Here is a 27,459-nt window from a genome sequence, read left to right on the forward strand (position 1 = left end):
ATTTTAATTCACAACATTTCACATTCTTGGAAAGGAAGGCTGGTGATTTGAATGGTATAGGTGCAGATGAGTATCCCATCAGGGGAACACATTTATGCCAGTAGAATCTTTGTAGCACAAGTTGGAATGCTTTCCTTTATCTTTTCGCTAATCTGTTTCAACACCTTTTTCTAAAGCCCCTAACCTTCCTTTCTGGAGGTATCCCCATAGTGGAAGGGGGGTCGGCCATCAGAGCAACGGGAAGCCAGCTGTTAAGATCCACAACCAGGCCATTCTGTGGCTCGGATTCTTCACTTACCCAGCAGCCTTCTTTTAGAATAGGACTTCCTGCGGAGAAGTTCTTCTGGGGAGGACAAGTGCTAAATAGTGAATTTGTCACCTGGACCACTTGATAACTGAGCGTCTCCTATTTTAATAAATTGGGAACCTGTTCGTTGAAACTAAATCCTACACACTGTTAGAAGTGTTTTCTTATTTTTTTTATTAGGGTAAAAGATGCATAAAGTTTACTATCTTAACCATTTGGAAGTGAACAGTGCAGTGGCATTAAGTACATCCACACTGTTGTACAACCATCACCACCATCCATCTCCAGAATTTTTCATCTTTTCAAACTGAAGCTCTGTCCCCATTCAACAATAATTCCCCATTCCTCTTCTCCCTAGCCTCTGGCAGCCACCATGCTACTTTGTGTCCCTGTGAATCTGACTATTCTAAATACTTTTTATATAAGTGGAATCGTACAGTATTTGTCTTCTGTGTCAGGCTTTTTTCACTTGTCATAATGTCTTTGAGGTTCATGCATGTTTAGCATATGTCAGAATGGCCTTCCCTTGTAAGGCTGAATAATATTCCATTGTACATTTACACTCCACCTTGTTTACCTGTTCATGCATCAAAGGGCCAAAGGGCTGGTATAATAGTTAAGATTTTCCAGAGAAACAGAACCAATAGATGGTGCTGAGACATGGATGGTTAGACCAATAGGTAGTTAAGTAGACAGGCAAGTGTTTATTATAAGGAATTGAATCTCACAGTTATGGAGGCTGGCAATTCCTAGAGCCATAGTTGATACACTGGAGACCCAGGAGAACAGATGGTATAGATTCAGTCTGGAGGCCAGTGTGGTCTCAAGACCAGGGCAGGGCCAATGGTTTAGACCATGTCTGAAAGCAGGAAAAATTGATGTTCCTGTTCAGAGGCACTCAGGCAGGAGGAATTCCCTTTTACTCACAGAAAGGTCACCCTTGGGGATCCCTGGGTGGCTCAGCAGTTTAGCGCCTGCTTTGGGCCAAGGGCATGATCCTGGAGACCCGGGATCAAGTCCCACATCGGGCTCCGTGCATGGAGCCTGCTTCTCCCTCTGCCTGTGTCTCTGCCTCTCTCTCTCTCATTCTCTCTCTCTCTCTCTCTCTCTGTTTCTAATGAATAAATAAATAAAATATTTTTTTTAAAAGAAGGGTCACCCTTTTTGTTCCACTCAAGCCTTCAACTGATTAGATGAGGCCCACATCAGGCCCAATCTGCTTTACTCAATTTGCCAATTCACATGTTAATATCATGTACAAATACCCTCAGGATGCATGCAGAATAATATCTGACCAAATGTCTGGGCACCTAACATTAACCATTGCACTTGGATTGATTCACTGTGTGCTGCTATGCACATGGGTTTTGCAAATGGCTTTAGTTCCTGGGAAGCTTTTTTTTCATCCCTGCCTGCTATGTCTATGGCTTTATTCTGCCTCTAAGTTTGTCCAAAGTCTTTCTCCTCCCTTTCTTCCCTTTCTCCCTCCTCTCTTTCTGAGAGGAATTTAAGGCAGTTTACACATTTTGTTTGTTTTCACTTGCCTGTTGCTTTCCAAATGTTCTCAGGTCGATAGGAGTGGGTGTGGGTCATGTACTCTCTTTGGTGACCTCGGCCCCCTCTCCTTGGACCTTGAGAAGGGCTCTCGTCTGGGGGTGCTTGGCATGGTGCCCCCGCCTTTCTCTATAGAGGAGATGCACCTGATCTATCATCAGGGCTTCTTATGTTTTTAGCAGCCCAAGAGTCTGTGTAAGGCCGCTCTGGTCACAGCGCTCAGTCAGACAGTTTCCTGGTGACTGGCAGAGTCCTGGCTCATGCCTATTGGCGGTGGCCAGCTACCTAACAGGATTTGGACCATGACTGTGGCCTCAGTATTCACTGAGCTGGATTTCCAGCTGGCCGGTTCCATCCGTATCAGCCCCACACTTTCATTTTTCAAGACATGGAATTCTAGATCAAGAGACCTGAGATGCCGTCTTGCTCACAACACTCCTGTAGATGTGAACTCTGCAGCCCGTGCCTTCTCCCCCTTGCCATCTCCCCCTGTGCCATAGCCTCTTCTGACCTTTGGAAAGAGGTTCAATTGTCGCTTGGCTCTTATGGGATGTCCCTTTTCTTTATCTCCCTGTTCTCACTCTTGACTGGTGAAGAAGCTGAGTCACATGGTGTTTCAAACCGCACTTGTGAGTCTCAGAGGTACATTTACTTCACAACCCAGCACACACACATACACGCACACAACTGAAATACTGTCCATCTATTTCATATTACAAACTCTGGCATTATCTATTTCTATTCTATTCTATTCTATTCTATTCTATTCTATTCTATTCTATTCTATTCTTAGTATTTAATAATTTAAAAAAATTCCTGGCCCCAGACTACTCAACTAGATACAGGGCTCCTGACGGGGAAGGTTCATGGTCTGAAGGAAACCGGCCTGTGGTGTCAGCCTCTTTTGATCCCAGACCCAATGGGTCATTTCTCTTCCTTGGTGTTCCTTCTGCCTTTCCTCCCACAGCTTCTGCCATCCTTCTCAACTCCTCTCCCCAGGGAGGCCCCTCTCCCCACTGGCCCTGGTTCCTGAGGCTCCTTGCCCTCGGGGAATGGCTGTCCTCCCTGCTGGACTCAGAGCTCACTGAAGGCAGAGATTCTGATGGCTTGTTCTCACCTGTTTCCAAAGTAGAGAATGGACTCAAAGGGAGTGCCTTTTCTCCCCTTGCCAGATGCTCCCCGGATGCCCTGTGTAACCTCTTCCTTCCATCTCTCCTTCCCCACCTTTGCTAGTTCCTGGCCCAGCTGAAGATCATGGACTACAGCCTGCTGGTGGGCATCCACGATGTGGACCGGGCAGAGCAAGAGGAGATGGAGGTGGAGGAGCGGGCTGAGGATGAGGAGTGCGAGAACGACGGACTGGGTGGCAACCTGCTCTGCTCCTACGGCACGCCTCCCGACAGCCCGGGCAACCTCCTCAGCTTCCCCCGCTTCTTTGGCCCTGGGGAGTTCGACCCCTCCGTTGATGTCTATGCCATGAAAAGCCATGAAAGTAAGTGGGAGGCCACACCTGCCCCGCCCAGCCCTGCTCCCATGGCCTATTGTGTAGATACCGCTGGGATCTGGACCCCCCACTTCATTCACTGCTGACTTTGGCCTTTTCCTGCCTCCGGGCTCTCCTACCAAACCACCTCCAGGAACTGTGGCTTCTGGGGCCTCCAGGGTCCTTCTCTGTCAGGCTTTCCTTCACCTCTGCTTATCCTGGATGTCTGAGGCTTGCTTCTGCCCTCCTTCACGGTTCTGAAACCTTATACAGACTGTCAACAAGAAGAGAAGAGCACTGAAGACTTGTGAAAAGGGCCCCATTAGGATTCCTTTCCTCAGGTCCAGAGCACTAGGGGTGGCTCTGGTTCTCCGGTCTGCAGAGTTCCGGAGCCCCTGCTTTCTGCTGTTCTCCCTGCCACCTCTCCTTCCTTCCCTGCTCTAGGTGCCCCCAAGAAGGAAGTCTATTTCATGGCCATCATCGACATCCTCACGCCATATGATGCGAAGAAGAAAGCTGCCCATGCTGCCAAGACAGTGAAACATGGGGTAAGTCCTTCCTGCTGCCTCCAGGCCCCCTGCTCCGAGACACCCCGCCCCCCCAGACCCACCCAGGCGCCCTACTGCTCTCCCTGTCAGGTGGTTTGCCTAGTTGATATTCCCTGGTTCTCAGGCCGGCAAAAAAGCTTTTGTGGCTTTTCCCTTCTGGCTGGGCACTAATAGCTTTGTACGTGCCCAGTCTGCTCCCCCAAGAACCTCTTCCCCATGGACTTGAAGCTCCTCTGTCCAAACAGGAACCTGGCCCCAAGATCCCGAGTCTCTCCACCACTTCCCCACAACCTTGCCCCTCCTTCAGTGGGTGCAGGCTTAGGGTTGTGAGTCAGAGGAGCAAGGCCAGGGTAACTCTGAGTGGGAACTGCCGTCTGGACATAGCGTTAGGCTCTCAGGCCGAGCCAGAGGCTGCTGAATCCGCCCCCCACCCCCCGCCGCCCCTCCCACTGGATCCTTCCAGTAGCCTCCCATTTGGGGCCATGAGCTCCACCTGAGTCAGCCTCTGTGTGTTACAGGCAGGGGCCGAGATTTCGACTGTGAACCCTGAGCAGTACTCCAAACGCTTCAACGAGTTCATGTCCAACATCCTGACGTAGTTACTTTCTACCTTCAGCCAGAGCCAGAGAGCCGGATGTGGGGTCGGGTCGGAAAAGGGAGAGGGTAGATTTGGGCTGGAGGGGAGGGTGGGAAGCAGAGTCAGAGTCGGGGGAGGGGAGGGCTTTGGTGAGGAGCTGGCCGCCTGTGAGGGAAAGACTAGCTGGGGGGCAGGAGAGATGCTGCGTGAGCTCTCTCGGACTCACAGGGTGTGCCTCACCTTCCGCTCACCTTTGATTTTCCCCCCATTTGACCCAGGTTGAAAAGGGGTTTCCTTTTTGTTCCCTTGTAACCTTTTACAGTACCTTGGGGCTAGAGATGACTTTGTGGGTTTATGTGGGTTTTGTTTCTGAAATCTCATTGCTCCAGGTTTGCTATTTATAATGACGTATGTCATCACCCCATCACTCTCCCCATCCCTGCTCTACTCTGGGTTCCCTTTAGTTAAAGAGGCACCCCATGGACCTGGCCAACGGTCCAAGTGCTCTGATGCCAGAGAAGAAGAGGTCAGACACCTCACCCCTGCTGCATTTGATCATGTCTGGATTAACTTTTTAATTTTATGGAGTTTTGTGCACAACTTCCTCCACCTTTCGCCTCGGATCCAAGTGAAATGTTACCGGATTCCTCCATGTAAATGCTGTCCTCCTGAAGGAACGTTCCAGATCAACATCAGGCACCTTGGATCAGGAGAGATCTCCCAGGGGCGTGAGTTCATCCTCATGGGATGGTTAGGGGTGGGGGTAACGGCTGGGCTCTCGGACAGCTGGTTCTCACAGAACCCCGCGAACGTCACCCAGGCCCCTGGCTCCTGGCGTTCCGATGTCCTGTCTATAATGCCTGCCTCTCATTGGGTCAAGAGGAACGAGGGAGCCTCTTTACTTATAGCAGGACCCCCAGAAGCTGATGAGTATCAAATGAGGTCTTGTGCCCTCCATCTGTTCACTTCCTTCTAATCTTGGCCCAGGCGCCCTCCCTTGTAGTTGAGCTTTTAGCTGGGGCACATCTCCACGTGCCTGGGGTGTTCCTTGCAGAGATACCTCAAGTGCCAGGGCTGCCATGTAGATAATCTGATGCCCTGTGCCTGTGGTCTGTCCCTCGGATGGTCTTGGCCAGCAGGGAGCCCACCCCCCACCTTGGAAGGTGGCACCCATGCCTGACGTTGCTTCAGAGTTACTTGATGAGACCCAGGAAATCGCATTTGGAGGCCTGATATGGGGATCGACCTGGCGCCAGCTTTGGGACTATTTTCCTTGATGCCTGGGTGTCAACTTTTAGCAGATCTGCCATCCCCGGGCTTCCTCAGGAGTGGCATCCTGCAGCTTCCTTCTGGGTCTCCACCCACCTGCTGAGCTACCCAGATCTTAGAACTGAGCCACGTGTCATTCTTGATGCCATCAGAGCAGCTTGGTCTGGCTAGGAGAGAAACAGCCCTGTGTTGGGGGAGGTACATTCCTGCATCTTCTCACCCCCTCACCAGGAACTGGGGATTTGGGATGAGATATGGCAAAACTTGTAGATAACCCCACAGATGCGAAGAAAGTCTGTGGAAACACTGACTGAATGGATTGCTTTCCTGTGGCTCCCTCCAAACCTGGCCAAGCTCAGCTTCCGGAGCAGGAACCAGCACTGTTTCCGTGCCCTCCCCACAGCTTTTAAGGTCAGGGAGGAATGGAGGCAACATTTTTGGACTCCACAGGGGCTTACTGGCACTGTTCTGGAAGAGGCAAGCAGGTCAAACAACCACCCTGGCCCCAAGAAGGGGCCGTAGGTAGCTCTGAACATCAGCAGCAAGACCACCAGGTGATTTGAGGAAGAACGTGACACCAAGTGGCTCATGGAGAAAACAAATCTGATGTAGGAAGGGATTATGTAGGAGTAATGTTTGGACTTGATTTCCCCACCTCCTAATCAAGAATGAAAATTTGGATCTGCCCCTCGAGAGGCCCAACATCTTCAGAACTTGGCAGGCTGTCCTTCCATGGCTGCCACAGCCTTGGGCTCCCACCGGCTTCCTGCGTTTGGTCCACTGATCATGTTGCCATCATGTGTATGAAAAGTGTAACGTAACACAATCCATCAGTTAAAGATGAGCTACCAGGTATCTAACTTCTTTAACATTGAGTTTTTGTGGGTTTTTTTTTTTTTTTTTTTTTTTTTATTGTTTACATTTTGAGAGTAGCATTCTGTTTCAAATGCTCTTTGTTTTTCTGACAGTATTGTTTGGGCCGAAACATTTGAGCTGTGGTTGGGTGGATTTTAGATTTTTTTTTTTAAAGGTCATTCTCTGTGCTTCTTCAAAACCTTGGGTTTGGCTCTCTAATTCCTTTGCCATTCAAATGTTCAAGAGCTATTTATCTTGGTTTCTGTCAGTTTTCTTTCTCTTTTTTGGAATGACGCAGGTATATTTGGTTTGTGGTCTGAATGTGGAGAAAGGGAACTGACCCCCAAGCTTTTGTGTGCCCCTACTCCTTTCCTGAGCCCCACTGTTCCCTCTGTGGGGGCCCTAGAAGGTGTCCAAGGGCACTACCCTCAGCCCTCCTCTCTGGAGCCTTGCAGAAAAGCTCCAGCGGTCTCCCAGCAAGCACCCCAGAATAATTTGGGGTCTCCCAAGAACAGGGGTGTAGGAATAGGACATGACTGATGGGGTGAAGCCTGAATGGAGAGAAGAGCAAGATTCCTCTCCACCCACCCCCATCCCTGCCCTGACCGCCTAGCCAGCCACAGCTTCTCCCGTCCTCAAAGTTTGTGGCTGAGACACCAGCCTCCCAGGCCTCCCAACCAGAGCGAGGCTTTTCTGGAAAGTCTGCCTAGATCACTAGATGAAGGCCTCTGGCCCTCGTTCCTTTTCACGCACCAGAGTCTTTGTCTCCCAGTGCAAGCTCCTTCCCTGTGCCCTGCAGTTTGGGGGTCCCGGGCAGAAGCCAGCAGTTCCAGGAGCAGACTGAAGCAGTGCTCCATCTCTCCTTCTCTAGCTCAGGGGTTACTGGTCTGTGGCTGTGCTCAGTGGCTCCCTCTAAGTTCCCACCACAGGCAGCTCTTCCTCCCCTCCTCCTTCCTGTTTCTCCTGCCTGTGCTTTAGGCCTCAGACAGGTGTGTCCCCCCCCCCCCCTCCCGTAGTGCTCAGGACTGGGGACAACAGACTTCTGCCCTAAGAATCTGCCCTGGGGAGGTGGACCAAAGACCCGGGACTTTGCTCAGCAGCCAGTCCCACTCCCCCAGTTGTCTTTTTACCAATTCTTGTTGGGAGAGAAAAAAACTTCAGCACTCCCTAGCATTTGAGCTACTCAAGTGTTAGGGGCCAAGAGGAACCTTACAGCTCGGGCTTTAGAGCTGTGGTTCCCCCAAGTCTAGGGACCTCACTTCTTTCTGGCAGAAATAGAGGGAGGGTCCGGCCTGAGCACAGGAATCCTAGGGAAAACCTATTTGCCCCCCAAATCTACCAGCCATCTGCAGGGGGCAGGGACATGGCCCACCTTTCCGCTGAGATGTGCCACCTATGAAGAGTGCCTCCAAAGGAAAGACGAGATTCAGCTGCCCCCACTGGGTTGTCCTGAGATCCTTGGGAGGCTGAGGAGGAAACTTCAGAGGAGCCCCTTCCCCTGCTCAGAGCTATTTCATGAGTTGTGAACCAGCAGCCTTTAGGGGGAGGCCAGAACTGCTCGGCACATCCAAGCATCAGGTCAGATCATTGTCATCAAAAAATGTGAATGAAGCTTAGATTCACCTCTTGGGGGGCGGGATACACTAGCACCCATCAGATGTACGTGACTTCTCAGTTTCTCACTGCGACCTCCATTTTTTTAAATAGGAATTTTCAACCCCTTGTGCTTGTCTCATGTCTGCTCGAACAGTTCGAGACCCTGATTACTGTTTTAAAATGCATGCACGTTAAGATGAATCTCCAACCCAAGGAACAAATAAAACTCAAAAAGCTTTGTGTACACACCTGTCACGTGTGAGTCCTTTGGAAACAACCCTTTTTTTCAGAATTAAAAGGTTTGGGGGATCCCTGGGTGGCGCAGCGGTTTGGCGCCTGCCTTTGGCCCAGGGCGCGATCCTGGAGACCCGGGATCGAATCCCACATCGGGCTCCCAGTGCATGGAGCCTGCTTCTCCCTCTGCCTGTGTCTCTGCCTCTCTCTCTCTCTGTGACTATCATAAATAAATTTAAAAAAAAAAATTAAAAGGTTTGGGTCCCAGCTTCAAAAGTTGCTTGGACAAAATCCATGTATGACTTGAGTCTGGAGAAAGGGTATAGGCTGGGACTGTGGCCACCTACTTTCAGACCTGGCTAATAAGCAGGGATTAAGGGCACAGGCACCAAGCTGGTCAGGTATTGTGACCTCACTGTGCACATTGAGAAATGGACAGATTGCTCACCTCTCACTTCCAGCTGTGTAAAACCAACACTGGCTAGGAGCCACACACATACACCTGTCCCAGCTCTCCCTTGACCAGCTACATGGCTGTCTTTGAACAGGTCACTTCTGTGTAGCTCATGTTCTCCATGTAGACTCTTAGCTTAAAAATCTAGGGGTCCTCCCAGTGTGGTCCTCCACCAGCAATAGCAGTAGCAGCTGGGAATCAAAAGTGTCCAGGTCCCGCTATAGGTCCAAATCAGAAATGGTTTTAGCGGGCCCTCCAGGTGATTCTGATGGAGGCACAAGTTTGGGAGCCACTGCCACAGGTTGCAAGCAGGAATCATTTGAGAAGCTTTTAGGAAGGACAGACCTTTAAAAGCCAGTTAAGTCACAATCTTGAGGGATGGAATCAGAGTAGCTGTGTGACTAATGTGCAGCTAAGGTTAAGAAACGCTAATCCCCAAGTTATTACTTGTGGCTACCTGGCCCAATTTCTACCTGAAACAATGAAAGATTTAAGAGTTTTCCAGTAGAACGGAGTGAAAAAGTATTCTAGGCTTTGAGGTCAAATGGAATAGGAGTTTCCATCTTTGCTCTACCACTTATTAAAGTGGCCCTGAGCAAGTTAACTGCCTTAAGTCACCGCGGTGATTAAACTCTAGAATGTGTAAAGCACTTTGTGCGGGCCTAGCACACAGCAGGCACTCAGGAAGTGACTTGTAAGTGTCATCCCCACTGGCTTACCACTAGGGAAAGCCACCAGTCAAGAAGAAAACCAAGGTATACCCTGGGTAGCTCCTTTTAACTGCCCAGATGGAGACAAAGATCCCTGGTAAAAGACCCAAACACAAAGAAACAGAAATGAAAGAAAAACGATTTATTAAAAAAAAAAAGTAGTCTCTGGGAACAGAGGGTTAGTCCATGCGGGCCTTCAGTGTCCTGGTGGTGATTTTGTCCTTCTCACTGCAGAGGGAGAAAGTCACAAAACATCTGTACCATTCTAGACTGCAAAACAAAGAGCTGTGCTGCCAACTCTTGGTGGAAGTGTCTTGCTCGTGTTACATTAGCATTAGCTTGTCTGCCTGGCCTGGGATGAGGAAGGGGAGAAAGGCAAAAATGGGGAGCCTAGTGAAGGATGTCCACAGCTGGAACCATCAGGAGTCCAAGTGATTCCGGGCCTGGCAGTGCAGCCCTCAGAGAAGGGCAGGGGCTCCCCCAGGCCCAGAGAACAAGGAGGTGTGTGGTGTTTCGTCCCCAAGAATATAAAGGACCCGAGTGGTAAATTCTCTATCAGCCTCAGTCTGCTTTTCATGATAATTAAGCAAGCTATCCTGTAACAAAAGGGTCCAAATGCTTACTTTGGGATGCACCCAAGGAAAGCTATCGGGAGGACCTCTATTTCATCCAACCAGGATCCTGGTGACAGCTCCAGAATTACTTAGGGGGAAAGGGAATGGCGGGGAAGAAGCTGGCTGGGGCTGGAAAATCCATTCCCAGAGCTCAGGACATCATCCAGATGTGCCTCAGAATGTCACCCGGAGGCAGGAGCTGGGCGAGGAGGGAGTCCCTTAGAGTTCTGATCAATCTGCAGGAGTTCTGCTGTGGCTCATCCCAACACAGGTCCCTGAGACCTTGGGGACACTTAGGAAAGAAATGTCCACTGTGAGCAAGCGGGGAGGAACTCAGGGTCATGGAGCCTCACCTGACAGAGGCCAGGGGACCCAGGAGAGGCTCCCTGTTGCCACCCTTGGAGAGGCACAGATTTCTATCCCAAGCCTGCCACAACTGCCTTTCCTTCCTCACACCTGATCAGGGAGGTGGGAAGATCGGGTGTTTGTTGGGGAGAGGAGAAGAAGGTGTCTGCAAAGCTTCTAGACTTCTCCCAACTCATACTCACATGATGTGGACAATGACTCCCATGCCTGACACCGCATCCCGATCCACAGCATTCAGCATGGCTTGTGAGATGGTTTCAAACAGGTGTTCTGGGTCCTGCCAACAGAGCAAAAGCCTCAGACTCAGAGCCTTGGACCCTAACTGGGTTTGACCCCTTAATTCTCTTTTTATAGGCTCAAGGTACCCCCACTCTGCCTATCCCTGTGCCTGAAGTGAGGGATGGTTCCCTGGATGTGGGAAGCCCCATGAGCTCCTCCAAAGAAAGCAGGGAATGTAAGGGAAAGTGAAGGAGAATTCAAGCCCTGAACTTCCTCCACTAACCAGCAGTGACCGGGGCAAATCACATGTCCCTTCACTAAGCTCAATCTCTTCTGTAAAATAAGGAGAATCCCTGTTCAACTTCCATGTGCTTTACGAGTTGTCTATGGGCTCTCCTCCTGGGTATCACAGGAATGTCAGAACCTGTCCACGAACCCACACCCCTCACAAACCTGTTCCTTCCACATCCTCCATCTTGGTTAGCTTGGCTAGAAAACTCCGATATCTGCATTATCTCACCACTCTCAACTGTTTGAGGTGACCAAATCCTCTGGACTCTGGCTGCCCCCAACCTCCGACTCCCTCTCCCAACAACCTTTGTTCAGGTCTCACTCAGTGCCTCCTACAGGTGACCACGAAGCCTACGAAGCCTACGGCATCTACCTGCAGGCTCTGGATCCTGATTGCCTTTGATATCAAGCGCTAGGAAGAAGTTCAAGCTCTTTGGCACGGCATTCAAGGCCTTCTGAAGTCTCAGCCCACTCTTGCTCTCCACCATCATCTCACCCCACATTTGGCCCACACTGCAGCAGCCACAGCAAGTTCTCCATCACTGAACACACCTGGCCCCTCCAGTAACTTCCCACAGGCTGTTTCTTCTGCAAGCCAGGCCCTTTTCGCTTCCCCGATTCCTGGCAAACTGCATTTTAACACCAATTCGGGTGTCTGTCTTGCTTCATTAGCTTGCAGTAAACCCGTGAAGACAGACTCCCTGGTCCCCAGGGCCCGGCAGCGCTGGCACGAGAGCCAGCCCTCACTATCAGGCACCATTCCAGTCTTCATGTCTCCCCTCACACCACTCCCCCTAACAGAACTAAGTGACAGGTGGGTCCAGGTTTCCAACCCAGACAACCTGACTCTGGAGCCCATTCTGTTGAGCTTCCTCTAACCCTACACCTGTTAAACATCTATTTGATGAATGGATGCGAGAACTCCGTAAACCCAAGGTCAGAAACTATCTTTTGTTGCAGCAAATATCTGACTGGGGTCTCCTAACAAAAGATGCTCTCCCCTGGAGCTGGCCTGCATCAAGCCCTGGCAGATGGGGTTTCTGGACACCCTCACAAGGCCCAGCAGCTCTTGCTCTCTCCCGTGTCTCCTCTTATTACATGCCACACAAACACTGATGGCCAAGGGGTGGACAGCTCCGAGCCTAGCCCTACTCCATGCCACCAACTTACCATGTTGGGCTCCCAGAGGGACTCGCACATCCCATACATTTGTTCGGAGCAGGTGCCACTGACCACAAAGTCATCAGTCACCATGGGGCAGCCGATGAGGTCTAGAGAGCAGATGAAGGGCTTAAAGGTCTTTGGGTCCAACCCAGCGATGACTGGCTCTGTGTAGTAGGGGCCAAACCTGTGAGGGCCAGGAGCAGAGAGAAGCCACAGCTCAAGAACATTTGCTTTCCTGCTCAGGCCTACTCAGACAAGGCCCCAGCTCAGACCCGGGGAGGAACACAGAGGACCTATCTGGGAAGATCCACTTTCCCGACGCCAGCTTTTATTTATTTATTTTTTAAAGATTTTATTTATTTATTTATGAGAGACAGAGAGACAGAGAAAGGCAGAGACACAGGCAGAGGGAGAAGCAGGCTCCATGCACGGAGTCGATGTGGGACTCCAGGATCACGCCCCAACCTGAAGGCGGTGCTAAACTGCTGAGCCACCCAGGCTGCCCTGTTTTGTTTTGTTTTTAACTCTATAGACCCAACATGGGGCTTGAACTCAAAGACCCTAAGATTAAGAGTCACCTGCTGTGGGATGCCTGGGTGGCTCAGCAGTTGAGTGTCTGCCTTCGGCTCAGGGCGTGATCCTGGAGTCCCGGGGTCGAGTCCCACATCAGCTCCCTGCATGGAGCCTGCTTCTCCCTCTGCCTGTGTCACTGCCCCCTCTCTCTGTGTCTCTCACGAATAAATAAATAAAATCTTAAAAAAAAAAAAGTCAACTGCTCTACCAACTGAGCTAGCCAGGTGCCTCCCCATACAGCCAGCTTTGGTTCACCCTTCCCCACCTCCTGACATCTGAAAATGCTCTAAGACTTCTTTTCCCTGACACTTGCCTTCATATCCTCCTCACGTCTGACCCTCTCTTCCACATTCTTTTTTTGGGGAATTCCGATTTCTTCCCATCTTCCTTATCCTCACCAAAGTCCTACCACCATTCAATTCTCTATTCATACATCTATACCTCTACTCCTTTAGAAAGCAGCTTTGAAGCAGTTCATAAGAAAAACACTGAAAAATAAAATGAAACCATGAAAACAGAGACACACAGACCGAATCCAAAGTTTTGTTGTGAGTCTCCTGGCAGGCAAGGCAAAGGACACTCATCGAGTTGGGTTATTTCCTTGTCTGCCTGTGCCTACAAGGAAATAGGAGATTATCAGTTACTTGTTCTAGGGGACGGTTAGATGGCTCAGTAGTTGAGTGTCCGCCTTTGGCTCAGGGTGTGATCCTGATCCTAGGATCAAGTCCTGCATCAAGTCCCGCGTTGAGCTCCTGATGGGGAGCCTGCTTCTCCCTCTGCCTGTGTCTCAGCCTCTGGGTATTGCTCATGAATAAATAAAATCTAAAACAAAAACAAAAACAAAAACCCAAAACCTTGTTCTAGATCCTGAGCTTCGAGAAGAATTAATCTCTGGAATCTCTCTATAAAATACTCAGAAACTAAAAAAAATAAAAAAAAAAATACTCAGAAACTAATGACCACTAGTCTCAATAGAAACAGTAACTAAGATGTTTTGTCTTTACTTATCCATGTCTTATACCAGTTCTCAGTAATATCTAAGAGTATGACCTTCAATTACAGCTCTACAAAAGAAAATTCTAAAGACAAAAACCTAGTTAATTGTAACATGAAGGGGTTGAGATAGTGTGCTTTGAACCCTTGTTTCTTGAACAGATGCCTGGGTATCAACTTATTTAAGAAATTTAAAATCCAGGGGCACCTGGATGGCTCAGTGGTTGAGCGTCTGCCTTCAGCTCAGGTTGTCATCCCAGGGTCCTGCGATCGAGTCCCACATTGGGCTCCCTGGTCAGTGGGGAGTCTGCTTCTTTCTCTCTGCCCTTCTCCCTTATTCATGCTCTATCTAAAATAAATAAAATCTTTTTAAAAAATTGAAATCCTGTATTTAGTTTACAATAAACTGTAAATACATATAAGAATATTCTAGATTATTTGGGCGACTTTTTTTTTTTTTTTCTTAAGATTGCATTTATTCATGAGACACACAGAGACATAAGCAGAGGGGAGCCTGATGCAGGACTTGACCTGAGCCAAAGGCAGACGCTCAACCACTGAGCCACCCAGGTGCCCCTTCAAGTGACAATCTTAAAACTAAATACAAAACACAGTTCAGGGTCAGCATTTAGACATCAAGTCACACTGACCAAGGTTCCACCCGAATGTAATAACTTTTACGGACAATGTCTCACAAAGAGAGGTACTTGGATGGATTCTCTGGGACCACGGGAAGTTTTTTCTTTGAAAAAGGCTTTGCACATTGCTCAAATTTGCAAATCACAGCACTAGCCTATCCTGCTGGAAAGTCACTGACTTCAGCTGGGCTTATAGAGAAAGCTCCTGGCTAGCTAAGAACCTAGAATTTTCCAGGTCAGCCTCAATGTTCTGCGTTTTTCTTATTTTCAATAAACAAAGTAGCTAAGTTGGTAGAGCATGTGACTCCATTTGTGGGTTTCTTTTTTAAGTTTACTTTTTTTTTCAAATAAATTTTTATTTATTTATGATAGTCACACAGAGAGAGAGAGAGAGAGAGGCAGAGACACAGGCAGAGGGAGAAGCAGGCTCCATGCACTGGGAGCCCGACGTGGGACTCGATCCCGGGTCTCCAGGATCGTGCCCTGGGCCAAAGGCAGGCGCCAAACCGCTGCGCCACCCAGGGATCCCTTAAGTTTACTTTTTTATTTAAAGTAATCTGTGCACCCAATGTGGGGCCTGAATTCACTACCCTGGTTGTGAACTCAAGCTCTATGATGGATTTATGTAGAATTTACTTAAAAACAACAATATGAGCCATTACAAATATACCTAAATGTGAGTTATCTTTAGGACTGTATAAGACATTGTCCCCCTCTATAAATCAGTTTTAAAAATCATTTAGGCCTTTGTCAATTCAGGATTTTGATAAACATGGTTACCATACATGGCAGACAATACACATCTGAGGATAGATATTACCACACCTAGAAATACGCAATCGTTTTATAGGTTTTTATTTTTATTTTTATTTTTATTTTTTTTTATTTTTTTAACTTTTATTTATTTATGATAGTCATACAGAGAGAGAGAGAGAGACAGAGACAGAGGCAGAGGGAGAAGCAGGCTCCATGCACCGGGAGCCCGACGTGGGATTCGATCCCGGGTCTCCAGGATCGCGCCCTGGGCCAAAGGCAGGCGCTAAACCGCTGCGCCACCCAGGGATCCCTATAGGTTTTTAGATTGTATACTAAAAAGGCAACAGTATTGCTCCACGTATGGAAATGGCAAAGACTTAGTTGTAAGAGCTAAAGAGTACTTCTGTAACTTTTCCACAAAGTTTGAAATTATCTTAAAATAAAAAGTTTAAAAAGAAAAAAGAAAACAAAAGAATCCCACTTGTCTTTCTGCCACCCAGTGTAGCCCAGAGATGAGTGGAAAAGTCCCCGTGGGGCTCTTCTTTAATTTCTGCTTCTGCACTGGATTCTGTGCCTAGGCCTTTACTTTCCTCATCATGAGGTCTTCAAAGAAAACTCCATTCCTAGGTCCCGAGAATCTAGTGCCAACAGAATTAGCTCTGGAGTCAGGATGGCTCCTGGCTGGGAGACTCCAGGGCACTCTCTGGAAGGGTTAATTCTGTTGCCTGGAAACAAGTTTGTCTGCTATTTGCATTCCTTGTCTTCTTCTGAAGTAACTGTTCCTGTCCTATTTGGTTATCAGAAAGGCCCATGGAAAACAGACCCAAAAAGTAAGGTTATCACCCTGCAAACAAGAAACGGGAGGCAGAGGAACCTTCCCAGGCATCTCTCCATACCACGTGCCTACTCGGCCCAAGGTTTCTGCATTCCCCAAGTCCCAGGCTACACTCCGCTCACCGTTTCTCATACAAGAGGTTGGCCACCATGCTCATGAGTGTGTAGGGCTTGATCTGCCGGCCTTCCTTCAGCTCATACAGGTTTAGCCGGAACTTGAGACGCTGGGCACTGTGACAGAAGAAAAGTCAGGTAGTAAGTCACAAGTGAATGGTCCCCTGGTGTCCACCCCCTGGAGGTCAGGATGTATGTAGGGAGACACACAATCGCCTCCCCCTGACAAGACTCTTCTCTTTCCCTCCCAGTGATTTTTCTCACCGGAAGTCCAGCCTCACGTCCATGTTTCAGATTATCCAACATTTACCACCTGTAAACATACCATTCTGTAATACCTCTCTTCCCATACCTTTTGCTGAGGTGAGGGGAAGTAAGGAACAGATTTTGCCTTTCTTTTTTAAAATTTTAAAATTTTTATTTATTTATTCATGAGACACACAGAGAGAGGCAGAGACAGAAGCAGGCTCCCCATGGGGAGCCCATGCGGAATTTGATCCCAGGACCCCAGGATCACGACCTGAGCCAAAGGCAGACGCCCAACCACTGAGCCACCTAGGCATCCCCTTTGCCTCTCTTTCTTGAGGGACAATTTATATACCATAAAATACACAGCTCCTCTACACTCTTGGCAAGAGTCTACCTGCAGACACACAGATGGGAAATGACAGTCAAAAGAGCAGTGGACCAAAAACAAAACAAAACAAAACAAAACAAAACCAAAACCAAAATGAAAGAAAGGAAAGAGCAATGGATTGTAAGAGTTGACCTAAGCCTTCGTCCTCCCACTTAATTTTACCATCTGTAAGACAGGAACACAACAAATCACTAGGCAGTGAGGCAATGTATGGGGGGACGATCAGGTGCTTGGAAGACCACAGTCTTCTGTGCATTAAGCAGCAGCTGCTGTACTAATGGCCTGGGAGGTGCATAAGCAAAAAGGTGGGGGATCCCTGGGTGGCTCAGCGGTTTAGTGCCTGGCTTCAGCCTGGGGCCTGATCCTGGAGTCCTGGGATCGGGTCCTACATCGGGCTCCCCGCATGGAGCCGCTTCTCCCTCTGCCTGTGTCTCTCTCTGACTCTCTCTGTCTCTCATGAATAAATAAATAAAATCTTAAAAAAAAAAAAAAAAAAAAAAGGCAAAAAAGCCACACCTTCTCCAGTGCCACAATTCAGAGCCCAGGATAGGCCCCTGCAGAGGGCTGACCAATGCCAGAACTGCCAGAAGCAAAATGGTGAGTCAAAGGAAATGGAACAAAGCCTTAGACAAAACATGAGCTTCCTTACAGGTGAAGAACCTGATGCCTAGCAAAATTACAAGTTACTGCCCACAAACACACAAACTTGGTGAGAAAGCTTCCCGAAGAAAAGGAAGGAAATGGTGTGAGGGGAATGCCCGTGACTGGGGAGAGAAAGGCTGATGGGGGCCTTTAGAGGGATGGGAACTCAAAGCTGTCACCTTGATTCCACCAGGATCTGGCTGGAATCTAGGAAGAATTTCTAAGTCCTGTGTTCTTGAGACTGAGGAGCTTCAAGGGGAATGAGAAAGAATTCTCTGACAAACTTTCACCCACATTAGTGAACCACTGTCTTGGTTTCCTAAGAACTAAGTACAAGAATTGCTGTTCTTGAGACGCCTGGGTGGCTCAGTGGTTGAGCATCTGCCTTCAGCTCAGGGTGTGATCCCGGAGTCCCAGGGTCCAGTCCCATGTGGGCTCCCTGCATGGAGCCTGCTTCTCCCTCTACCTGTGTCTCTGTCTCTCTGTCTCTCACGAATAAATAAAATCTTAAAAGAAGGGATCCCTGGGTGGCTCAGCAGTTTAGCGCCTGCCTTTGACCCAGGGCATGATCCTGGAGTCCCAGGATTGAGTCCCGCATCGGGCTCCAGGCATGGAGCCAGCTTCTCCCTCTGCCTATGTCTCTGCCACTCTCTCTCTATGTCTATCAAGAATAAATAAATAAAATATTAAAAAAAAAAAAATCTTAAATGGAAAAAAAAAAAAAAAGAACTGCTGTTCTTCAGGCCACCAGCTTCCTGCAGGACCTGCCACCTGCAACTACATCTTCCCTCTTCAAACCCTATCCTGATTCTTTCCCTTTGGCCTCTCTTCTTCGCCCATTGCCAAATATACAGTTAGTTAAGCTCTCAAACGGCAGCTAATTTTTCTCCTCTACATATTTGTCTCTCCAAAATCTGTTCCCACAGGGTTAAATGATCACCAGAGCCTCACCAGTCCTGAGATACATAATTTCAAGATCCCAACTGCTTGAAGGTTGTTTCCTACTTGGCTTGGCTTGTCCCTTTCAAATTAGTGTCAAAATCAGTCATCACCTTTCCCTAAAACTAGTCCTCCCAATTTCCATATTTCAGTCAACATGCTCAAAACACAAATCATCTTTAAAACATTTCTGGATTAAAGACTATACTTTCAGAGATCATTTCTATATTTTGTTCTCTAAAACATTTCTGGATTACTTACATGCCATGTACTAATCTAGATGCTAGTAATAGATAAAAAAAGACACAAGCTCCACTCTCAATGAATGACTCTGTACTCTCACAATATTCAGGCAGCCACTAGGGCTGGTCAGCAACAACTCTCAGAAACACCGTCCTTTCCTTTCCCACCACTACCACCCCGTCAGGACAATAACCCTCATACCTGGACCAACACAAGAGCTACCTATTTCATCTCCCAGATTCCCCCTCCTTTCAAATCACACAGCCTCTATTCACTAGATGACACATCTAGCAGGTAATATGCGTCCGGTGTATGCTGGGGTTAGTTATCTTTCTGTATGCGTTTCCCAACTAAACCTAAAGTTATTGAGGGACTGCCCACAGGACTGAAAGAGCCCTGCACTGGGATTCTGGATGACATCCATTAGCTTTCCTCTTGGGCATAAAGCTCTAAGACTCTCAGTTTCCTCATCTGCCAATGGGACAGCAACAGGGTAATGTAGTTAAGAGGATTAAATGAGTCCATGCATGTAAGGTGCTCTGCGCAGAGTCTGGCACTGAGTAAATGCTGGTGCAAGCTGGTTAGGACACAATTCTGCAAGGTTTACGGTGTCCGGCAAAGTCTCTGATCCACTGGTGCGGTCTGGTACATGACTGATACCTGGGCCACTCAGGACGCTAGGCAAGGCTAGTCCAGGAAGAGGCCCGCGCGTGGGCGGGGACCCCGACACTTACACAGTCTGGACATCCGTGGCGAGCCCGGCCAGGCCTATGTACAGCCGATCACCCATGGGAAAGATCTTCTGGAAGTCCGTGGTCACCATCTGGGCCTGGATCCCGAAGCGCCTGTCGGCAGCGATGGCCACGCAGTTCTTCCCCTTCATGGCCATGACGGCCCCTCCATTATAGGACATAATAGACTGCGGCAGACAGAGCGAGGGGGGCTCAGCGCCAGGGGCCAAGTGCGACCAGAGCCCCCGGCGCGGCCCCTGGCCCAGAGGCGCCCGGACACCCCGAGCTCCAGCTCTGACACGAACGCTGTGCAACTGCGGGGAGCCGCCTTCGGCCCCTTGGTCCTCACCGTGGTCCGCTTACCTTCGAACTCCCGACGACCACCGAGCCCTCTCCGCCTCCCACGCCCCCCAGGCCCCCCGCGTCGTTCACCCCTACCCCGCGTCCTTCTGCTCGCTCCCCATCTCACCATGGCTGCGGTGCCGAGGGACCCCCAATCGCCGCAAGCCCACTCTACCGGCTACAGCCCTCACCGCGCAGCCACTCCTGCTGCCCTCCCCGTATTAGCCGGAAGGCCGACCCTTCCGGGACACTTTGACTTCCCATTGGCTGAGGCTCTGCGTCAGTCATCGGTGCCGGAGTTTGGTTGAGAAGCCAACGCCGAGAACGCGAAAGCGGAAAGTGAAAAGTCACTGTGAGTGCGGAAGAGCCTGGAGCCGCGTTGCAAGCTGGGATCGCGGCGGACCGGGACTCCGGACGCCAGCGGCCCGGGGCGGGGACCTGTGAGCACGTGGGCTGGGGAAGCCTGAAGCGGCCGCGGTCCTAGCTGAGGAGCCAGGGTGTTGCTTATGAACGCGGCGTGTGCGTGGACGTATTACTCACGCTAGCTTGTTTCATTTATTCACTGCAGAAATACATCTCTTACGTGCCAGGTACTTTGCTGGGCTCTGGACGTCCACTGGCCTAGAACGATGCCTGGTGCTTAAGAGGTGCCCATTCCGTAAATATTGAATGTCCCGAGCAGGGTTAGGGTTAGGGTGGAGCAGGGGGAGGGCGTCACGGGTGTACTGCGGGGCTACAGGGGTTCAGCTGCAAAGGTTATTATGCTTTTTGGGACTCTCAGCAGGTCGACTTCATGTATCCCCAAGACTCAGGTCACCCTAAAAAAAAAAAAAAAAAAAAAAAAGACCAGAGTCGTCTTGTCTTCCTCTAAGAGCGCCCTAGAGGAAGCCGGCGACTACCCCTCCCAGAACCAACGGAGGAGAGACGTGAAGGTCCCCCCTCCTCCGCTCCTTCGATCGGGACCCTTCTCTTCCTCTCCGGGGTCTGACTTCTTTCGCCCGAGCGCAGGGTTTCGGTTGGATTCCCGCGCCGTCGCAGGCTCGCTCCCATTGACTCCGCTCGCAGCCACGCCAGCAGTTGTCGCAGTCTCTGTGGCGCAATCGGTTAGCGCGTTCGGCTGTTAACCGAAAGGTTGGTGGTTCGAGCCCACCCAGGGACGCAGCTGTTTTTTCTCCCTTCCTATTAAAAGGAAAACCTAAGCGCATCCTCTCCACCTCTAAAATGCCAAATTTCGTTTTGAAATGGCATAGAGACTTTCTCTGTAACAAATCAGAGCATCAGTGATTGGAAATTCCTTGTTGTTCAGAGATTTTTTTTTTTTTTGATGGGATAATTTTCTCCAGCACTTTCCAACCACTGCCTACCTCCCACTCCACCCCCAGGCTGGATTGTAGGAAAGGCAAAGACAGAGGTTTTTGTCTCAGTGTGCAATACGTTTCAGGTTGCATTTTTCATAGGATTAAGAATGAATTTGCAGTGGAGGTGGGACACTTTTCCATTGTCTGCCTGAATCGATGTGACAGTCTGGAAATACTACGTTTGGAAGGGAGGAAAGTAGCGCCGGAGACAAAGGCAGGGAGAAACTGTGGGATGAAGCGAAAGGTGAGAAAGCGAGGACATAGCTGAGATATACCCAGACGGAAAAGGGACACCACAGAGACACCACAGAGAAATAGGCGCGGTGAGTGGAAGGAAGGCTCCAAGAAAATGGAGGGAAATCAGAGGCAGTTAATAGAAGCTTTTGAAAAAGAAAAATGACAACAAAACTAGACACACAGAGAAGTGGGGCATCCGTTGGAGAAACAGAAACTGACAAAGGACATTGTCTCGGGGAGAGAAGAGTGAAGGACAGGTAAAAACAGTCATAAAATTACTAGAGGAGCTGCCCTGTGCTACCATTGTCATCATCTTCAAAGGGATCTTATCTTCCCAGTAGCTCTTGGCATATGCCAGAAATTGATTACATATCCTGGATTCCTGCCCTCTGGAAGCTTCTAGTCTGTGACAGACACAGTGATTCTTCTGATGAGAAGTTGTCAGCTAGAGGACCCTGTGAGATGACGACTAGCACAGAACGCAGGGGAAGCATTGACATCTAATGGCAGCCAGAGGCACATCCCAGGACCAGGAGCTAAGCAAAGGACTCTCAGGCAGTTCCCTTCAATGTCTGGCTTCTCTTCGAGTTTGGACTCAAAGGACGCCTCTTCTGAAAACCTTTCCCAGCTGCCCCCCTCCCCCTTACCAGGTGCTCACAGGACTGGTGGGGACAAACCAGAGGGATACCTAGTGTCATGGAAGCTAACAGGACAGGCTATGTAGTACCACTGGCCTGTGAGCTCCTTGTGGGCAAAAATGTGGCTCATCAGCTTTAGGTCTCTGCTGCCTGGCAAAGTATTTGACTTCGTATATGACAAGTGCTTTTTTTTTTTTTTTCCCCCCGGGGAAACCAAAGAACTTCAGATTAAAGGTTGGGTCTCCGAAGGCTCTCCTGATAATTCAGGAAAGGTCAGGGATGTGGAGACAGGTGGCTCAGGATGGAAATGATTAAAATGAAGTTTTAGTGGTAGTGGGGTCTTCATCTCTGTGTCTCATAATTTGCTAGTGACTGGCACTTAATAACTGAGGGACACGTGAATGGATGCCCCGCCAGCTCGGTGGGCCCCCTTGCTGCAACGCTCCTGGATAAAGGACGGAAGCAGGGACTTATCAGCCCTCTTCCTAGTAACTGAGACCACCTCCCCCACCCCCCACGTACATACATACATACATAACCCCTAGGTCCCAAGTGGATTGTGTGTGATGGAGATCTTCAGGAAGCCCCTACAGTTTGCCTTGCCCCCAGATCTTCTAGCTGGAGTGACAGACAAGGAGTCCCTGCTGCGCTCCAGCCCCACAGGGCAATTAGGGGACAGTAGAGGATGCACAAGTCTTCCCTGGCAGAGTTCGGGAGGCTGGCGACACACTTGCCCTAGGAACAGTGGGTGTGTCCACCCCAAGAGCCCCCTTTCCAAGAAGGGCGGGGAAATCCCAGTCTCCGCGTGCAAGTACAGGGGAATAGGTGACCGGGTCCTCCCCCGGACCTTCTCCCGCGGGTTCTCAGACCCCCCCTCTTTGGGAGGAAATCTCTCCCGCCCAGGCTCTTCCTCCCCGCCCCCATTCGGCCGGTGTGGGCTGAAGGCTGAAGCTGGGGTCACTGGGCGGCCAGTGTCCACAGGTCTCCCGGTCGCTGGCCACAGGGTGAAAGCCTTCAGTCCGGGGGGCCCAGCTCCGGGTGGGCCTGAGCTGCGAGCGCGGAGAGAAGAGCAGGCGGCGGGCACTCCGAAGCTTGCGGATTCGTCTCCTAATTTCCTAACCCGAGCCACCCACCGCCAATGCGCTTAATGGCCCGTCTGGCCGGATAATCGAGCTCTCTGGAGGGACAGACCCAGCGACCATCTCTAATAAATCTTGAATAACGAATAAGCGAATCGACCGTCCTAACGAGGCAGGGCCCGGGTCGTCGCCGTAACGTAGTATCGATTGGCTTCCCCGGCGCCAGCCTCGGCCGCTCCTCCCCGCCTTTCCAAGCCTCCCTCGGCGTTTTCCCCTCCCGGCGGGAGCCACTGGCGACGGGAGCCCGAGCGCTGGGAGGAGCTGGGAGCGGCGGTCGGAGGCGGACTGGCACCAGCCGCCTTTGCGCTCGCCCGGCTCCTTCCCGCCGCCCGGCCGAGGGAGGCGCACCAGCCGTGCAGAGCTGCGAGCGCGATCGGCGCCCCGGAGAAAAATGCGGGAAGCAGCGCAAGGCAGGAGTAAAAGCGCGGGCCCACTTTCGAGCCCCAGCGCCCGGTGTTCTAGTCCAGTCGGACCGGGTTATTGTGTCCCGGACCCGGAGCCCGAGTCCCCGTCTTCAGCTTGTCTCCCGGCCCAAGTTGTATTCCATTCTTATCCGCGCGAGCACGCGGGGGACACCAGCCTCCACTCCGGCAGACCGACCCCCACCCCCAGCCTTCCCCCGCTGGCCTTTCCCCCGAGGCGCCCCAGCTGGGTCCCGGGGGGACTGCCTTTTAGAGCCGGTGATCCGGCCGCCGAGAGGGGCCGGGGGAGGGGGGGGGGTGGCGAGGACACGCTCTCTCCCACGGTTGCAGTTATTAATTTTAAGGGAGTGTCACTAGGAGTGAATGAATATACCCTGGACGGGTGGCCGGAGGCGTCGCGTCCGCTGCGCCAGCCCAGCGCCCATCGGCCCGGGCCGAGGCGGGCAGGACTGCAGAACGAGCCTCATTTCAGCCTAGTCTTCATTTTCCAGGCGCCCCAGCTTAGGGGCGGGGATCGCAGGGTCAGGGGGTGGGGGGCACACACACACACATTTTGGGGAGAGGCAGGAAGGGTTAACGGAGGTTAACAGAGAAGGTTAACAGAGAAGAGGATGCACCTTCCAGGCTCACGGGCAGTTTGGGAAGAGTGAGGTCGCGTCCCAGTTTAGGGGGCCCCGCACCCGGTGTGGGGGCAGCCGCGTTAGCCTCTCCCCCTCCTCCTCTTCCCCTCTCCGCAAACACCCTAAAGGAATGAGGTCACGTGGGTGAGTAGTGGGCGGGACCTACTCTTGTCTGGAGGAAAAAAGCCATTTTGTACCCCCCCAGCCCCAGTCCCTCCCCTCCCCCCTTCGTCCCCTCCCCTCCCCTCTCTCCCTCCCACCCCAAGCCGCTTTCACAAACTCCTTTCTTACCGTAGGTTTCTCCCCTCCCGCCGCCGGAGCGAGCGACCCGGCTGCGGCCCCCCTCCCCTCCCTTCCCTCCCTCCCTCCCATCCCCCCTTCCCCGAGACCCACCGGACCCCGAGCCCAGGTAAGTGGAGGCGGACTCCCTGTGCTTCCCTCCTCCCACCCCGCCACCGGAACGGGGCCGGGGGGCCGGTCCATCCCTCTTTACACACCCCTGTGGGAGGGGGAGACTCTGAGCCGGGCCTGCTCCTCGCGTCCCCGCCCCACCCCGCCAGCCCCTATCCTGGCTCGCCCCGTCCGCCTTTCTTTCTCCCTTTTCTCTCCCCTTTTCCCTTTCCTCCCTTCCAAGATGGCCGAAGCGGATTCCCCCTTGTAGCGATTTGGCGTCTCCCTCGACCACCACCTCTTTGTGCCGCAGCCCCCTCGCAGACCTGCTCCCAAGGTAGCGAGGGGGAGGGTCCGAGGCCGCCGCGGGGGCTGCGGGCTCCGCGCCGCGCCGGGTCTCTGCCCCCCCGGCCGGCCCCGCGAGCCGGGCGGCCCCTGGCCCTGCCCTACCGCCCCCTCGGGTTTGGGGAGGGGGCGCGCTCCGCTCCTTCCGTGGGCACCGGGGCGTCGTAGACGCGCCAGGACTTGAGGCCGGGGGCCGGGCGACAGGGCTTTTCGATCGCCGCGGGGCCGGGGGAGGGCGCTCCTCCTCGCCCGGGGTCTCCGGCCTTCCGGGCACCCCCCCAGCGGGTCCCTTTCCCCCCCTGGCCCGGGACTGGGCGCCCCGCCCCCTCCCCGAGCCACCCCGGCGGAGCCTCTTTCCCCGGAACACCCCTCCTTGGGCCCCGCCGAAAGTTTGACTCTAGGGAAGGTAGGAGCGGCCGCCGGGTAACTGGGGTCCCCGATCCTCTGACCCGGGCTCGGGGGGAAGCCCCGGAGGAGTGAGCAGGATGGAGATGGGGGGAGAGTTATCGCGATATTTCTCGTCGCCGGCGGAGGCGGGAGGGGTCTGCCCGGCGGGCCCCCTCCTCCCTGGAGCCCCGGGCCGCCCCCTCCCTGCCCCGGCCTCGGATGGGGTGGGACCTCTGGCCCGCGGACGCCACTGCCCCTCCTGCCTCCACGGTGGGCCCCGGCTTGCCTCTCCCCCTCCCCCACTGCCCCCATCTGCCCAGAATTGCTCCGGATGGCTTGAGGTGGGGAAGGAAGAGGCCTGGGGGTGGTGCCTTTGCCTGTAAATATTGTGGAAGTGTTACCCCGCGCGTCTCCCCGGTCTTTGTCTCTTGGAGAAATCCCTCTCCCCATACATAGATCTATGCCTCAGTCTCTCCTGGGCTCCCCGTCGCTCCCGGGGAGGCAGAGGGTTTGTCTCCGGGTTGTCTCCCGCTATTCTGATGCCTCCTTCCCTGGACCTCTTGCAGTTTGTATATGTTCCTGAAACTCTAATTTCTCTTCCTCCCGTCTTCACTCTGTTCCGAGGTGTTCCTGCTTGGAGCATAAAGCCAGCTCTGTTGCAGCTTTTGGGCTAGGAGGTTTTCCCTGGGGTTCCCTGGTTTGGAGTTGGGGATTGAGGTCTTAGAGCTGTCTTTGGAGGAATGAGGCCAGAAACAGACCCCAGGTGAGGCCTGGACCCAGGATGCGGACCCTGTGTAGTTTGAGGGGGGTTCAAGTGGAAGTCTTTGGGGGTGGGCAGCAAGGTGGGGGGTGCTCTCTACTGCCCCTGGCCTTGCTGGAGAGATCTTGGTTGATGGAGCTGTTGCCATGGGAATGGAGAGAGCCTGAACAGGAAGAGGCTGCATCTTTGTGCAGGTCAGATGCCCACCCTACCTCCTGCAGCCTCTGGCCTCCAGAGTGGAGGTTGGGAGCTGCACTGCCTTTGTTGCTGGAAGACTTATGTTATAATTTACCCTGGGTGGACCAGGGATGCATAAATGGTTAGTGGGTATTTGCAGCTCTGGTTTCAGGCAGGCATGTTAGACTGTGTGCTTCTGGGGTGGGTGGGGGTAGCTTGTGCATCTGGCAAGTGTGGGCCTGGGCTCTGGTCTGGCTGTGTGTGTGATGGGGTGTGTCTGGCCTGGGATGTGTGTGTGTGTGTGTAGTGTCTGGCCTTGTGTGAGAGAAATGGAGGGGGTGTGTCTGGCTTTGTGTGCATATGTGTGTATTCGGCAGTGTGTAGCTCTGCGTGCATATTTTGGGGTTTTGTCTTTGTTTGGTCTTAGGAAGCTGTGAGGGGCAATAAGCCCAGTTTCAGGAGATGAGAGGATGTCTCGATGCTGCTGGCAGGAGAAGCAGGTTCCAGGTCCAAGGATCAGGGAACACTGAGAGGTTGACGTTGTCCCAGGGCAGGCCCCAGTACTCCCCCTCCACACACAAATACACGCAGAGCTTGTTCAGTTGGACCCATGACACCTCGAAGAGAAGCGGATCCAGTAGGTTCTGGCTCACTGTACTTCCGTGGAGCCTCAGTTTTCCTACCTGTTCCATGGAAGTGGGATGAGGTGATTCTTCCCTGCCCCTCTTCCTGCTTCAAAGTGAGAATGTATGCTGAAGGTCATGTTTGTGCCAGACTCTGACCCCTCCCAGAAGGCTCACTGAGTGGTCTTCTAGGGAACCTGGAGTCCTTCTACCTCCTACCTACCTGGATGGAGTCAGGCCAGGCTTACTGATTTCTTAAATGAATGGGGAGCCCAGCCTGTGTGCCAGTGTGTCAAGAGCACTGGAATGGGAGTCAGGCAGTTTCTAGTCCTAGGACTGCTGCCACTGTGTTAGTGGGTGATCTTAGCCACCTTTCTTCACCTGGAAAATGAAAAGATTGGACAAGATTCTTTCTCTCTTTCTTTCTTTCTTTCTTTCTTTCTTTCTTTCTTTCTTCTTTCTTTCTTTCTTTCTTTCTTTCTGATTTTATTTATTTGAAAGAGAGCATGAGCAGGGGGAGGGGCAGAAGGGAGAGGGACAAGCAGACACTGCTGAGCAGAAAGCCCTATGCAGGGCTGAATCCCAGGACCCCTGAGGTCATGATCTGAGTCAAAGTCAGAAGCTTAATTCATGAAGTCCACTTAGGCACCCCTCTTTTTTATGATTTATTTATTTATTTA

General features: G+C 51.6%; 2 protein-coding genes and 1 non-coding gene across 4 annotated transcripts in view; 2 read left to right on the forward strand and 1 right to left on the reverse strand.

Moving 5' to 3' along the window:
- Positions 1–8,433, forward strand: part of PIP4K2B (phosphatidylinositol-5-phosphate 4-kinase type 2 beta) — a 28,082-nt gene extending 19,649 nt beyond the window's left edge. For both annotated transcript variants that reach the window (XM_025440850.3, XM_025440852.3), the window contains exons 8-10: positions 3,095–3,353; positions 3,789–3,892; positions 4,411–8,433. In XM_025440850.3, coding sequence (XP_025296635.1) covers positions 3,095–3,353; positions 3,789–3,892; positions 4,411–4,491 — 444 coding nt within the window. In that variant the 3' untranslated portion in view covers positions 4,492–8,433. The remainder of the gene's footprint in view (positions 1–3,094; positions 3,354–3,788; positions 3,893–4,410) is intronic.
- A 1,281-nt stretch (positions 8,434–9,714) lies between these two features.
- PSMB3 (proteasome 20S subunit beta 3) lies at positions 9,715–20,032 on the reverse strand. The gene is made up of 6 exons (XM_025440862.3): positions 19,811–20,032; positions 19,345–19,529; positions 16,159–16,266; positions 12,248–12,425; positions 10,750–10,844; positions 9,715–9,815 (listed from the first exon to the last, which is right to left on the reverse strand). Exons 1-6 carry the CDS (start codon positions 19,811–19,813, stop codon positions 9,767–9,769), a joined length of 618 nt encoding a protein of 205 aa, XP_025296647.1. The 5' UTR covers positions 19,814–20,032; the 3' UTR covers positions 9,715–9,766.
- A 736-nt stretch (positions 20,033–20,768) lies between these two features.
- Positions 20,769–20,842, forward strand: TRNAN-GUU (transfer RNA asparagine (anticodon GUU)). Its single transcript has one exon. It is a non-coding gene; the product is annotated as a tRNA-Asn (tRNA).
- The last annotated feature ends 6,617 nt before the right edge of the window (positions 20,843–27,459 follow it).

The sequence above is a fragment of the Canis lupus genome, chromosome 9 (genome assembly GCF_003254725.2).
Source record: "Canis lupus dingo isolate Sandy chromosome 9, ASM325472v2, whole genome shotgun sequence".
Classification (NCBI taxonomy): Eukaryota; Metazoa; Chordata; class Mammalia; order Carnivora; family Canidae; genus Canis; species Canis lupus.